The sequence below is a fragment of the Elgaria multicarinata genome, chromosome 4, assembly GCF_023053635.1.
Source record: "Elgaria multicarinata webbii isolate HBS135686 ecotype San Diego chromosome 4, rElgMul1.1.pri, whole genome shotgun sequence".
Lineage (NCBI taxonomy): Eukaryota > Metazoa > Chordata > Lepidosauria > Squamata > Anguidae > Elgaria > Elgaria multicarinata.
Window position 1 is genome coordinate 78,743,081 of NC_086174.1, and position 15,598 is coordinate 78,758,678.

General features: G+C 39.9%; 1 protein-coding gene across 2 annotated transcripts in view; it reads left to right on the forward strand.

Moving 5' to 3' along the window:
• Positions 1-15,598, forward strand: part of NHSL1 (NHS like 1) — a 191,539-nt gene that overhangs the window by 128,944 nt on the left and 46,997 nt on the right. For both annotated transcript variants that reach the window (XM_063124615.1, XM_063124616.1), the window contains exon 2: positions 8,292-8,444. In XM_063124615.1, coding sequence (XP_062980685.1) covers positions 8,292-8,444 — 153 coding nt within the window. The remainder of the gene's footprint in view (positions 1-8,291; positions 8,445-15,598) is intronic.

The following is a 15,598-nucleotide window of genomic DNA, read 5'->3' on the forward strand; positions in this document are numbered from 1 at the left end:
CTCTCAGAAAATGCTGGGACAGCCCCTGCTGTTGGCGTTTCTTTGGAGAAATGAGAATTCCTGTCAATGCCAAGCCAAGCCATTACTTAGCCTTCCTTTGAAAGGGCGGACTGACTTTTTGAGCCCAAGCATTGTGCTGCAGGCATGCCCTGCTGAGCACATTGATGCTGTAGTTAGCATTTTTCTCTGCAGAAATTGTGTATCGTTTGTAAACGGTGGAAAGAGATGTTGTTTTCATTTCAAATTCTCTGCATTCATCCCAGGAAAGAGAATATATTATTTTAAACTTCTTATAGCTTATGTATTAGGTTGTATAGACTTGTTCATATATATTTTTGTGGTGATTTTATTTCTAAGTTGACTTTAACAAAGCATATGAGTGAATGAATTGAAAGATGCATGCAATATTATTTGTTTGTCTCCAGATTTGTAGTTGATAGGAGATGTGTGATTTGTAGAAAAGGTGGTGTGAAGAAAAATTCCTTGTTGGAAACAGTCAGAATGAAGAGATTAAGAGATTAATAAAAGGGTGGGGAAAGAGGTCTTGGTGATTTGCACAAAAAAGCAATGCTTCTTCACAGCTCCATGGAGATTCTGTTCCGGGACTGGAGCCTTGCTGAGCATAAAGGTTGCCCTTGGTATGGTAAGAAGGATGCTGCTTTGGAAAACAATAGTTGAAAGTCTCCCTTTCTGCATATTCACAATTAGCCAGGGGGATACAAAGTATAGCCAAGAAAGCACCCGCCTCTTCTGTCCTGCAAAGGATTTCCAGATCCCATTAGATTACTACCGAGGGAAATTACTTAGTGTTACTCATCTTTGTAGCGTACAACCTGCAGAGGGAGGGGAAACTGTTGATTTCCTAAAGGGAGGGGGATGAGAGGGAGACATCTATCAATGAGCATTGAAGCAGAAATCTCCATCTTGCTTCCATGCAAGCATGAACAAAGATTAGCTCCCCACCCCCCTCTCCGTGTTGTGACTGGCTGTTGCAGGCACCCGCATTATGTTTCAGGAGGAAGCTTTCAGGTTCAAGGACTGTTAATGGTTTCTAATTGGTGGGACGTTCCCTGAAACTTTGAGCTTACCCTTAAAGGAGAAACAAAGTGTGGTGGAGGTGGTAGAAGGATGCAAAAAGTTAGTAGCGTTTGCAAGAACTGTTGGGAAAGCTCTGGAAATTAGTTTACCGCATCATACTGCTGCTTTCTATGGGATCCAAACTGCAGGAGCAAGCAGGACAGGCTTCTCTGAAATGGTGGTGCTTATCAATACAAAGCTCAAATCCTTAATCAAATTTTTCAAGAAAAAGAGTAAGTAAAATGGCTTTTCAACATGATTAGATCTTTTTTCAGAAAAGTAAAATTCCATGTTGCAGAAATGTTAAATAACTTGCTTTCATTTTTCCAGTTGCACAGCATGTTTAATTTTTCATGCTTTTCTAGGGTGTAGGGACAGTTGATTAAAGGCAGTATTCCAAGCACCTGCTGCTGCTGTTGTTGTTGTAGTAAACTTTTGAATCTGAGCCTGTTCATTTTCTTCTGTCATCCTGAATCATCCCTGGAAAAGTAGATCTACTTTTTGATGCAATGAAATGATAGTGAAGCTGAAAATCTTTGTTTAACTAACTTGATGCAGAAAGTAGATAAGTGTGCTGTGATGCTTACCCAGGTAAAATCTTGTTGAGTTCTCATCCCCGTTACCTATTTTGCACATGCAGAACCAGCTGCAGGCAAAAAGCTCCATTGAGATCTTTTGCTTTATTGCTCTAATGTAAATTTTTAATAAATACTTTAGTGGTTTCAATCCAGCATGATTCTCAAAATACCCTTGGTTCAGAACAGCAAATAGCTCTGAGTTTAATTTCTTAGCAACATGCGTGCATATATAAATATGTGTAAACAAAGTACTCTGCATTTAGTCCAATCCGAATTTGGTGTGGTAAGACTAGGCTGTTGGTCACTAACATGACCAGGCTAATATATTTCTGCATCCAGCATCCAACATTTGTCTTCTCTGTAAGTTGTTTCCTAAGTGAGAGTTGTTTAGTACAGTTTTCATTTTCCATAATACTAGGAGTGATTGATGTGATCAGGTAATGAATGGGTGAACTCTGTTCTTATGGTTTGGCTTTGACTGCTGGTTAGGAAGGGCAGAGAGGACAACCCATATATTGTGTCAGCATTATCTACCTTGCTACATGAGGTGTTTCAAATCATATCCAGTATAATGAATGTAGGTGACCTTGGAGTTCCTCAAGCACATCATGTGCACTTGAGGAACTATTAAGGGCAACCATATCACATTCATATACTTATGTAAGTGCTGGAACTGTGGTTAAAAAGGAAGATCTCATATGTAAGATCATATAGCATAACCACTAATTTGAGGATGTCTTAACAGGAATAAATAATGGAGAAGTACTAACATGATACATGTTTACTGTGTAACATTTTTTGCACTATTGAATGTTTTCCCATTCATCTGTATACCTTTATAGCATACATTTGTTCCTAACATGTACTAATTAGATAGGAGTTTGTGCAGTTACCATACATGCAATAAAAGCAGGTGCTTACTTAGTTTTGAAAGTGCATTTCATACTGAATCATCTTATGTTTAGTTAAGTCTACCCGCCTGATGTCTTGAGGGGATTGATGGTTTTGAGGAGCCAGGGCTTTTAAAGCAGTTTTAAAAAGACAAAAAGAATAATGTTGATAATCTCTCTTCATGGTAGCACTGAAGAGGTGTGGTCTCAGTATTGAGTAATGCAGGAGTAATGAAAGATCAGTCAGCAGTGCAATGAGGTAATGAGTAGGGTCTTTGGTGAGTTCGCATATGCATAATAGGTATTAAAGGGAACAAAGGACAGGTGTAGGATTTTCTTTGGGAAAGCTAAAATGAAAGAACACTATGTGAGTTGAAGGCCAAATGCTGCCTAGGGACTAATACACTGTCCCTAACGTCTGTCATTCCTGTTGCACTAATCAACTTATTTTTAACTACTACTACAAAAGGAGGTAAAATGCTGCTGAATTTGGTTCATGGGTATCAGATTATGCACATAAAAACAAGATGGGGCTGGTGGGATTTTGAAAAATATATATAGTGTGGTCTGCTATAGTGATGGCATGCTGGTTTAAGTAAAGCTATTAAGGGCTATTCCACACTTGCTTTCCACTGCAAAATGGATGTCTAAACAGTGACATGTAGAAGTAAATCTGGACATTGCTCAATTTATATAGATCATTAGGTGTGAATTGAGGTGTGTGTGTGTGTGATATATATATATATATATTCAAATGGTTGTTTGAGGATCCATCATTGTTGCCAGTTTCCTCTAGATAAAAGTTGATATGGGATAGTGTGGTACATAAGGATTAAAAAGAGATAATATCTGCAAGAAACCATCTGTCTAGTATGCTTTAGGGTGGATTCCTCCTTGAGCAGGGGGTTGGACTCGATGGCTTTATAGGCCCCTTCCAACTCTACTATTCTATGATTCTATGTCTTCTGAGGAAAGCCAAAATAATCGCTGCTCTGTTCTTGCAACTTGCTATATGCAGATATTATGGGACAGAGGTACCAGGAACAGAACTTAGGTTATTCGAGAAACTTTTGAGAAACAAATTGCCAGTGTTTCAAGGAAGTGTGATGTAGTAGTGATGGGGGCCTTCAATTACCCTGATATCTGTTGGGAGACCAATACTGCCAAAAGCGGCCCTTCCAAGAAATTCCTGACATGTGTGGGTGATAACTTCCTCCTACAGAAAGTGGAGGAAGGAACTAGAGGATCGGCAATCCTTGACTTGATATTGACCAATAGGGATGACTTAGTGGATAAAGTGGCAGTTACAGGAACTCTGGGGGAAAGTGACCACGTCATACTTGAATTCTTGATTATGAAGGAGACAAAAGTTGAGTGTAGCCATACACGTACTCTGGATTTTAGGAAAGCTGATTTTAATAAACTCAGAACTATGATAAGTAAGGTCCCATGGCAAATGAGCCTAATGAGAAAAGGAGTGCAGGATGGGTGGGAATATTTGAAAAAGGAAATTTTAAAGGCACAGTTACAAACAATTCCAACAAGGAGAAAAGATAGAAGACAACAGAGGAAACCAATGTGGCTCCACAAAAAGCTTAGAGATGACCTGAAAACAAAAAAGGATACATATAGGAAGTGGAAGGAAGGCTAGGCTACAAAAGAAGAGTACAGACAGGTGGTGCAGAAGTGCCGAAATGGCGTCAAGAAGTCTAAAGCTGTGAATGAGCTGAGATTAGCGAGGGATGCTAAAAGCAATAAAAAGGCTTTCTTCAGATATGTGAGTAGTAAAAGACAGAGGAAAGAAATGGTGGTTCAACTGCTTAATGAGGATGGCAAATTGATAACAGATGACAAAGAGAAGGCTGAAGTGCTCAACTCCTACTTTGCCTCAGTCTTCTCCCAAAAGCAGGTCTATGACCCCCCCTGGAAAAAGTGAAGCAGAAGTTGAGGGGGCAGGATTGCACTTTGAGATTGATAAACAAATGGTCAAAGAACACCTAATTTCCTTGAATGAGTCCAAATCTCCAGGGCCCGATGAACTGCATCCTAGAGTAATGAAGGAGCTAGCGGAAGAACTCTCAGAAACTTTGTCTATTATCTTTGCAAAATCATGGAAGACGGGTGAGGTGCCGGATGACTGGAGGAGGGCAAACATTGTCCCTATCTTCAAAAAGGGCAAAAAGGAAGAACCTGGGAACTAAAGACCAGTCAGTATGACATCTATCCCTGGGAAAATTCTGGAGCAGATTATAAAGAAGACAATCTGTAAACACCTTGAAATCAATGCGGTTATCACTAGAAGCCAACATGGATTTGTCAAGAACAAGTCCTGTCAGACAAATTTGATCTCATTTTTTGATAAGGTAACCTCCCTTGTGGACTGTGGGAACGCTGTGGATGTCATATATCTTGACTTCAGCAAAGCTTTTGACAAAGTACCACATGACATTCTGATTAACAAACTAGCTAAAAGTGGGCTAGATGGAACAACTATTAGGTGGATTCACAGTTGGCTACAGAATCGGACTCAAAGAGTACTTATCAATGGAACCTTCTCAAACTGGGGAGAGGCAACGAGTGGGGTACCGCAGGGCTCAGTCCTGGGCCCAGTGCTCTTCAACATTTTTATTAATGATTTGGACGAGGAGGTGCAGGGAACGCTTATCAAATTTGCAGATGACACCAAATTTGGTGGAATAGCTAATACCCTGGAAGACAGAAACAAACTTCAAAGTGATTTTGATAGGCTAGAGTGCTGGGCTGAAAACAACAGGATGAAATTTAATAGGGATAAATGCCAAGTTCTACATTTAGGAAATAGAAACCAAATGCACAGTTACAAGATGGGGGATACTTGGCTCAGCAATACTACGAACGAGAAGGATCTTGGAATTGTTGTAGATTGCAATCTGAATATGAGCCAACAGTGCAATATGGCTGCAAGAAAGGCAAATGCTATTTTGGGCTGCATTAATAGAAGTATAGCTTCCAAATCACGTGAGGTACTGGTTCCTCTCTATTTAATAATAATATTTGGCCCTGGTTAGGCCTTATCTAGAGTATTGCGTCCAGTTCTGGGCTCCACACTTCAAGAAGGACGCAGACAAGCTGGAGCGTCAACCAGGATGATCAGGGGTCTGGAAACAAAGCCCTATGAAGAGAGACTGAAAGAACTGGGCATGTTTAGCCTGGAGAAGAGAAGATGGAGGGGAGACATGATAGCACTTCAAATACTTAAAAGGTTGTCACACAGAGGAGGGCCAGGATCTCTTCTCGATCCTCCCAGAGTACAGGACACAGAATAATGGGCTCAAGTTAAAGGAAGCCAGATTCCAGCTGGACATCAGGAAAAACTTCCTGACTGTTAGAGCAGTGTGACAATGGAATCAATTACCTAGGGAGGTTGTGGGCTCTCCCACACTAGAGGCCTTCAAGAGGCGGCTGGACAAGCATCTGTCAGGGATGCTTTAGGGTGGATTCCTGCATTGAGCAGGGGGTTGGACTCGATGGCCTTGTAGGCCCCTTCCAACTCTGCTATTCTATGTTTCTATGATTCTATTTAGGGCACAATTGTTTGCATGCTTAGACAGAAAAAAGGCCTGCAACTCCCAGTATCCCCCCAGCCAGCTACTTTGCATCTTTATTGTACTAAGATTTGAAATGGGAATATTTCTACATCGCAATATTTCTACATCACAATTTCAGCCGCATCCTTTTTAAAGTGCCTGTTCTGATAGCTTTGTCATAATGTTGCCAGCCAAAAGGTTTTTCTATAATCAGGCCCCAAAGGTAAGGAGATGCCAAGTCTGCATCTCAGCTAGAATTTTCCTGGATCTAGCTGAAAGTTATCCTGGCTTAGTTATAGCACCTAGTCAGTGTTGTATACCTTTGAAGTACCTTGTCTGGAGCTGGATGACCTGCACAGTTTTACAGTGCTGATATACAGAGACAGAATGCATCTACTGTGCCTTGCGTGCTTTTCCTCTGCTGGTTCTCTTCTCACCTCTTCATCTACCTTCTGTGGCTGGAGGGACTGTAATTTTTATTCTGTAGTGGGAGAACTTGGGTGCCCCCAGTCACTGGCTAAAAAATGATTGGTTGAGAAACCACCAGCCTTAGTGGTGTATAATACAGGATGGGAATGATTCCACTTGTAACTGTCCAGTCAGCTTCAGGGGATAGTTTGGTGTCTGCTGCTCTACCCCCATAGTCACACGAGTGCTGATTAGATCGAAGTATTACCATTATGCTTTCCCCATCCAGACTGGGTTGCTGTAAACCCTTTTACATGAATACCTCTGAGAACTGTTTGGAAACTTCATTTTATGCAAAAGATGCTTTCTGAGCTTCTTTGGCTTGGGTTAAAGTCCTGCATGTTTTAAACTTGTTTTAATCTTCCCTTTTTATATGATGCTGGTTTTTATCATTTCCAGATCATTATTTTATTATTGTTGTATTACTTGTTTTGATGGGTGTTTGTAATTTTCTAAGGATCCTAGTTTGAGTTCTGTTCCCTGCACATCCTTTTCCCACCTCAGAGAAAGGAACAGGAAGGTCAGGGCCCTTGCACTGTATTCAGAAAGGCAGCACAAGGGCCTCAGTCCCCACATTTCTTTTCTCCTCTTGACAGAAAGGAAGAGCAGCAGTGCTGTGTTTCAGCTTTCAGAAAGGTAGAGTGAGGCCCTGATCCCACTGCTTCCCCCACCTTTGAAGTTACGTACTCCCAATTCCCTGAGGGCCAAACTACAAGTTACTGTAAAGATGTAGCTAGTAGCTTGATGTGGGTTTCTTTTAGTGTTTCTTTTACACTGAAAAATAAGTGCAGAGAATTCAATATAAATTGGGACTCTAGAATGGGACATAGGGTGCTCTAACTCACTGCAGTTGGTATCTGGGCCATCTCCCATGTTCCTGCAGTTTTTATTACAACTGGGTCATTTTTTGGTATATATTGTAGGTACGGAGGAGGGCCAGTCTGTAGCAGGACCAGACATGGGTGGGCAAAGGATTTAAACCTCCTCTGTTATTATGGTACGATACCTGTGTAGTAACATTAATTTGACCTTGTGAGTCACATTCTGTAATGAAACTACTAGATTTCCTTTGCAACATAGAATCTCTCTGCAAATATCGGCAGCATTCTAGCTTCAGAATGAAACTGAACATGCCCTGCATACCTTTGACAGCTATTTTTGCCATAGGTTTTAATGGGACAGGAAAGCCTTAATACCTTTCGAACCACTGCTCAAAGCTTTAGCAAACCTATGGAAGGATTGCCTTCCTCTACTAGCGTGAATAAAGTCCATCAGTAGCTTTCACCAAAAACGTGGAAGAAATGTATGATATGCCTGTTTAAAAATTTGACCTAAATAGGGTAAATGTGTCAATTTTCAGCACTTTTGGGCTTCCTACGACACTTTTAATCAATCAGTTTGAAATTTGGTGCAATTGTAGGCGTCATCCCATTGATTATGGATGTCCATTTTTAAGCCATTAGCTCAACAGATGCCATTTTTATACACAATAGAATATTGAGGCTCATAATGGTGGACCCCCCCATCATAACTAAAGGGGTGCTACTGTGCCCTTTTAATAATAAATGTTTGTGGGGGAAAAGCTTTATGTTTGGAGAAAATTACAATTTTCCCTCTCCATTTCACTCTCCATTTCCACAAGCCTGTCAGTTATTCTTTGGTGCTTCCATAAGCTAGCAACATTACATTCTCTCTTTATGTCCTTTCCACAGCTGTCTCCAATCTAGATGAAGAGAGTAGATGGACAGTCCATTACACGGCACCCTGGCACCAGCAGGAGAATGTGTTTCTACCTTCCACAAGGCCACCCTGTGTCGAGGACCTGCACCGTCAAGCCAAGCTGAATTTGAAGTCGGTACTGAGAGGTAAGAACTTGACAGTAACATTATGAATAACACAGAGTCTCTGCAGCAGTCAGACCTATCTGCTTTTGTAATCCTAAAACCTCTGCTACCTTTTCGAGGTATTAAACAAGCCAAACCACACTAATCTTGAAAGAAAATATCAGATCAGTGCTTCAGATGATTTTGTTGGGTCCTGCCATTAAGAAAGCTGTCCCCGCAAATCTTTCTTAGGCAGTTTATAGCTCCTGTCGTTTTCAGTCAGTCACAATAGTATGTTTACAAGACCCTAATATTTCTTAGTAAGGGACTAGAGAAGTAAGTGCAAATAGCCATACTAGAAAGTTTTAAGGACATCCTATAAAAAGCAAGAACAGAGAAGTTTAAGTATTTGGCATTGGAAAACTCTGATTTTTAGAGTTCAGAGCCAAAGTAAAATTGGTACATGTGCATATAGTCTCTTGAGTCTGTCTCAATACACCGACCTGGTTCACACAAGTGAACCCTGTTCCTGGGTTGCTGTCATGGCACCTTGTTCAGGACATGTTCAATTTCTAATAACAAAAGACCTGTGCAATCGGCTTAAAAATTGTTCCTTGGTAGATTTTTTTTTAGCATATGTTATATTATCTGTAATATTATCTATAATATAAATTCCTTTGTATTCATACTCCAGCCAAGTGAGTTGTGAGTTGCCATTAAAGGGTATAAGACAGAAGCATTTCCCCATAAACTGTAGCGTACCATAACTTTTGGAGAGTGGCAAGATTGGTTGAGAGTACTGTTAAGAATATATTGTTTGAGGTCACAGTTTAAGCCGACCAGCAAGAGTATGGAAAGGGAAGAATATTTATTTTATTTTATTTTATTTATTACATTTATATACCGCCCCATAGGCGAACCTTGAACTTAGAGTTCATCAGCCATGGGATCTGGCTTCAGTTCTATCAACTAAACCTAGACTGAATTAGCTACACCGATGCATCGTGCCAAGACTTGAGCCTTCAATGGGTCCTGGACCTGGAGCTCTTGGAACTTTAGCCCAAGGGAGGGAACTAATTCAGCCTGTCTACCACCACCAGGAGCCAAACTAGATAATATTTGCCTAGTTTGTTTTTCCTTTTAAAATAGCTTGCAGTGAGTGAAGATGAGGAGGTTGCCAACGACAGCTTCTCTCCCAGGGCAAAAAACCTAAGGTGTCAACAACAATAACAATAAAAACAATCATATTTAAAATATAACAGTATAAAATACAAGATGAGAGCTTTAAGTTATCACTTTTTATGCTAGCTGCAGCTTTCATGTGGTTTTAATTTTAACCTTGATTCAATTTCAGATTTAATAAACCTGTACTAAATAAGCCAACTTCTGTCTTCTATATGTAAAAATTTCAGTCTCTTTGTTCTCATGTGTTACAGTAAATATTGATTCTATACTATCAGTGCATAGATATACGTTTGGTCTTATTGCTGCAGGGCCCCAGTATCTCTGATGATTCATTAGTTATCTCATCTTATTGGGGCACTGGAATTGCAGGCTAGGGTTGGAGATCTTTTCTTATGCCCTCTGGTTCCTGCCATGGCTTAAGCAGCAATGATTTAAGTGCTTGAATTAAATCCCAAAAGGCATCTGGTTAACGTAAAATGAACAAATTGAAAAATTAATCAGAAGACTTTCCTACATGTTTCCCTAATCTTATACTGATAATAACATGTTCTTGCTCAGGCTTTGTTTTTGCTATGATTCATTGGATCAATATGCAGATGAGCAAAATAGGTCATCCCCCACTTAATTCTGCTGAGAAGATTACTGTATTAATCATATGTACAATTGAAGAGCTGTTAAGCAAAAGGGAACCATTTAATATGAATAACAGTTTTAATCATAATGTGACGCTTTTTATTACTCCTTGAACCATTCATAGTACATACGTTGTTGGCTTTGGCAAATTTCCATCTTTCAAGTGCTTCTTTGAAGAATTTTGAAGGGACCTGTGCATAGAAACCTGGGAAGAATCTATTCTGTGCATAATGAATGCCTTTTCTGTGCTGAAAACTGCCCAGAGAGCTCTGGCTATTGGGCGGCATAGAAATGCAATAAATAAATAAATAATAAAAAAGGAATCTACTGAAGTACATGGGTGCGAAACTATAAGAATGATTGCTATTTATATTAATTAAACATAACCAACATACAAGACACTGTAGATTAATTTCTAATCCAATATTTTTTAAATCAGGTAGATTTTTTATACTGAGCAGTGGCAACCAGTAAAGTATCTGAGGAGTAAGAGTTTTGACAGTAAACAATGCCGACTAACAATCCAGTAGTGTTATTCCCATGATCCACTGGGCAAATTCCAGGAAACAAAGTCCTTGGCTTCTGGTGGGGAATAAGAATGTGAAGCTGAAATGTAAAGGAATCGATGGAAGAGCACCACTAGAAGTGGAGTCTGTGGCTTAATTTGATTCAACGTGGGAAACCTCACCTGGCCTAGACTGTGAAAGACTTGTCAGATTGATAGTCTTTCTCGATTCTGTGGGTAGTGGTGCATGGCCATTCTTAGTTGGTGGAGTGATTTGTCTAGTTAATTCCGATAACAAGCAAGACTGTTGTGTGCTAACTAGTTATGAGACCCCCAAGCGGTCGGTCTCCAACTTCCTAGAGGGATGTGTGGCATTCAGCTGCCTGAGATTGAGCAATAACAGGTCTGTGATGCCCTTAGAGGTCTGGGACTGGCTCAGTGTCCATCTATCCTATTGTTGGGAAAGGCTGGTGAGGAAATTTTATTTATTTATTTATTTATTTATTTATTGCACTTATATACCGCTCCCATAGCCAGGGCTCTCTGGGCGGTTTACAGAAATTCTAAAATTAAGATTAAAACAAGTATACAAAATTTAAAATTCTAAAACGTAGAACATACACACATAAAGCATTAAAAACCGTTAAAAAAAACTAAAACGTGGGTAATTAAGATGTGCTGCCATATGCCTGGGCAAAGAGGAAAGTCTTAACCTGGCGCCGGAAAGATAGCAGCGTTGGCGCCAGACGAGCCTCGTCAGGGAGATCATTCCATAGTCTGGGGGCCACCACCGAAAAGGCCCTGTCCCTTGTTGCCACACTCCGAGCCTCTCTTTGAGTAGGCACCCGGAGGAGGACCTTAGATGTTGAACGTAGTGACCGGGTATATTCCTTTCCTGTCTACCAGCATCCTCCCTCCCCGCACCCCCCCATCATTTCCTAACAAAAAAGCCAGGGGTAATACTGGTCAAAAAAGCCGCTTGAGTAATACTGGTCAAAGATTCCCTGAGCACCTCCAACCAGGGTCATCAGTCACATGCTGCTGGCAGGAGAGTAGTTGCTTGGACAACGTTGGTCAGAGGTCCCCAAGTGCTTTCAACCAGTGGCATCCAACGTTCTATCCCATAACACAAAAGCCATTCCAGTCAGCAAAGCATGTCAGGAAAGTGACTGCTTGGGATATTGTGCCTCTGAACAGTAGTATGATCCCTTTTCCCCATGGCATTTTCCAGTGAACCATTTATTTATTTATTATATTTCTATACCGCCCAACAGCCGGAGCTCTGGGCAGTTCACAAAAATTAAAACCATTCAAAGTATAAAACAACAGTATCAAACCATAATATAAAATACAATATAAAAGCTCAACCAGATAAAAACAGCAGCAATGCAAAATTACAAATTACAAAATTTACAAAATTACAAATTTAAAACACCAAGTTAGGTGCTGCTGCATTGAAGCACCTCTGGCACCTCTGAGTAGTAGGAAAAAGGGGTTTCTTGGTTTGGCCCAGGTTGTCAGGCTTGCCAGAGTGCACTAACACACTTGCTATGGTGAGTGGATTTGTCAGTGCCTGGATATAGACCCTTTTCATTTTCATAAATTTTGACTGTTTCGTGGCATTTTAAGAGGTCCATTAAATGAATTTCTTGCTGCTATGTTTGAGAACTAAATTTAAAACATCCCTCAAGAAAGATCTGAAAAATTACATAAGAAGAGCCATGCTAGATCAGAACAGAGGTCTTTCTAGACTAGCATCATGGTCACACACAGTGGCCAACCAGCTGCCTGTGGGAAACCCAGAAGTAGGACATGGTGCAATAACACCCTCCCACTCATTGATTGTATAGGGTTTATTTTGAACTTGGATTGAAGTATAATGTCAGGATAGTAGCCATTACTGTTTTTAAGTCTTATTTTCAGCAAATTTGTATTTATATATTTTTAATTAATTGTTTGGCTTCAGAGGATATGTCAATAATGTTCAGTCTCTTGCCTTCAGATGTCTTGGGATTAGTTCAATGGAAATGCTCCAGCCAGGTGCTTATGGATCTTGCCTGGGACTATATCTCCATAATCATAGTATTTCTAAGTGGAAAGTTCTATGCCCTGTAATCTGTCACTTCCTATGATAATTACCATTCTCAAAAGTACATGCTTGAAGATAATAGCTAGGAGGGTTTAAGCAAAAAGAGCAGTATTACATGAAAAAGTTCTAGAGTAGGACATAACATGATAAGAGCATCATATTCTTCATCTGTGGTCTGAAACATATAAAACATAGCCTAATTTCCAATATGTGCATAATCTTAGAAGGAAAGATTATGCACACGTTGGACTGGCCATACTAGTCCATTTTGATAGGGAAGGACAGATGGCTCATCCTGTATAATTGCATGTCAAAGGCAAAAATTTTACATCTCCATGCCTGTCTGTATGATCACTATCAGAGGTGTCCTTTTAAGTTTTGCAACCCCAATCTATGCCACTCCCTGCCTAATAAGTGTGGGTAGGTTTATTACCTTAAGATATGTCACATTTTTGCATATCTTGGGATTCAGAAGGTTTTTGTTTTACCTCACTTTGGAATATTTATTTCTACCAGGAGAAATGGCAACATTTTGTTTACTTTTTGATGTAATGTGTTCCTAGCTCACCTTTCATATTCATGTTTTCACAACAAATATCTAGAATGTGTTGATTTCAATGTACTTATCTTTATTTCAAAGAACAGCTGCTGTGTGATTTTTATTTCCTTATTCAGTATTGGAGACAAGCTGCTTTAATGCTGAAAATAAAAGTTCAAAAGAACTTTTACTAGAAAAGAAGTAACACCTCAGTGTGAGAATCCAGGTTTAAAGTACCGTATATTACCATACTTAAACCTTTCCTTTCTCTAGTTTTCTCACCATTCTCTCAAACAGAGAATTCCAGAAAACTGGCTGAAAAGCCACTGTCAGTATGACTTGGGGAACCCAACAGGTTCTTCAATGGCATGGAGTTGAAACAGACATTAGAAATTATATTTGTTAACAGGCTCTCTCTGAGGAGTGCTCAGCATGATTATCTCCATTTGTCTGGGACTAATTTAGATTTCTAAGGGAATGTTATCTCAGTACACTTATGGATGATAAAACAAGATTGCTTCAGTCATGCCTACTTATCTCCACATTTTACAAGCTTGAAAACAGAAAGAAAGGCAGTTTTTGCAGTTAACTAAAACAGACCCCCCCACCCCCACCCTATTAGTATATATTTCAGCTTCAATTAAAAGCCTTTGGAAATAACATTAAAACTGTATAAACTTCCTTTAATATAAAGGTTAGGGCTTAATGAGATGTTATGAGAGGCATGGAGTTGCACTGCTTCTTGTTTTTGTTTTCTCTTCAGTCTAGCATCTAGGCAAATATGTGACAGATTATCATTGCATCTTGCATTGTTCCACCACTATGGCCATAATTATTGATGTGAGGCAGGGACAAGGCATCAAGTAATACAATGGTGTTGTATGCTGCATTGTGTTTAAGTCTATGGTACAAGAAGAGAGGGATAGGGACATGGAGCTGTAGCTGTACGTTGTACTAGGCCTGTGCATTTGCCTCAGAAGAGGCACAATTCTGAGTGGAGTATGGAACTATTTAGACTGTCTCAGGATCTGAGGCAAAGTAGGCTGGCTCAAAAGAATCGAACTGCTATAGAGTTTCAGGGGGATGCTAAGGTTATTTCCCTTCACATTCTCTGAAACAGGCTTAAAAAAATTCCCTCAGGTTTGGGGCTGTAGATTTTTTGTGGGAGGAGGTGTCTATGGTAGTACTGCTGTTAATTCCTTTATTTACCCTGTGCTACATAAGTGTGTTTAGGTACTGAATATTTTATTGTTCTAATGGTATTTTATTATTTAGTGTTGTTGTAAGCTACCTTGTTGAGATACCTTTTGAATAGAAAAAAACAATATCAAAACAGAGATAGTAATTGCAACTTACCTCTACCAAACTGTAGTCTCAGAAAATCTATATCATGAGATGTGTGTGGTATATAAAGGACTGTATTACATGTTGTTTCTGAATTAGGGGAAATTAAAATATTAAATAAAATATTAAATAAAAAACTAGGGAGCACAATACAGTCTCTAAAATATATTATATTTTATAAAATAAAGTTGATAAAATGGACAGAAACATCATATGGGAAAATTAAAAGGGTGAACCATTGTTCAGAATACTTTGCAGAGTGGTTTTACACATGATTCTAGTATTACTGGTAATTCTAGAGATAAAAGTTGACTGGCTTTTTATGCAATGTGATTTGAAATAGGAATCATTGGGTAACATCAAACATATTGTTAGCAAACCTCCACTTGAACAACCAGACGTCCCCTGCATCCCCTCCTCCCTGTACCCGCCTCCTTCCAAATTTGCTCACGAAGACGCCCACAACTCTCCAGTGGTGTCCTTTCTTCTGGTGAACCTACATTGTTGCAGAAAACTGTACAAAACGTAAACCATAGAATCATAGAATCATAGAATATCAGAATTGGAAGGGGCCTACAAGGCCATCGAGTCCAACCCCCTGCTCAATGCAGGAATCCACCCAAAAGCATCCCTGATAGTTCCTCTTGAAGGCCTCTAGTGTGGGAGAGCCCACAACCTCCCTAGGTAACTGATTCCATTGTCGCACTGCTCTAACAGTCAGGAAGTTTTTCCTGATGTCCAGCTGGAATCTGGCTTCCTTTAACTTGAGCCTGTTATTCCGTGTCCTGCACTCTGGGAGGATCGAGAAGAGATCCTGGCCCTCCTGTGTGTGACAACCTTTTAAGTATTTGAAGCATGCTATCATGTCTCTCCTCCATCTTCTCTTCTCCAGGCTAAACATG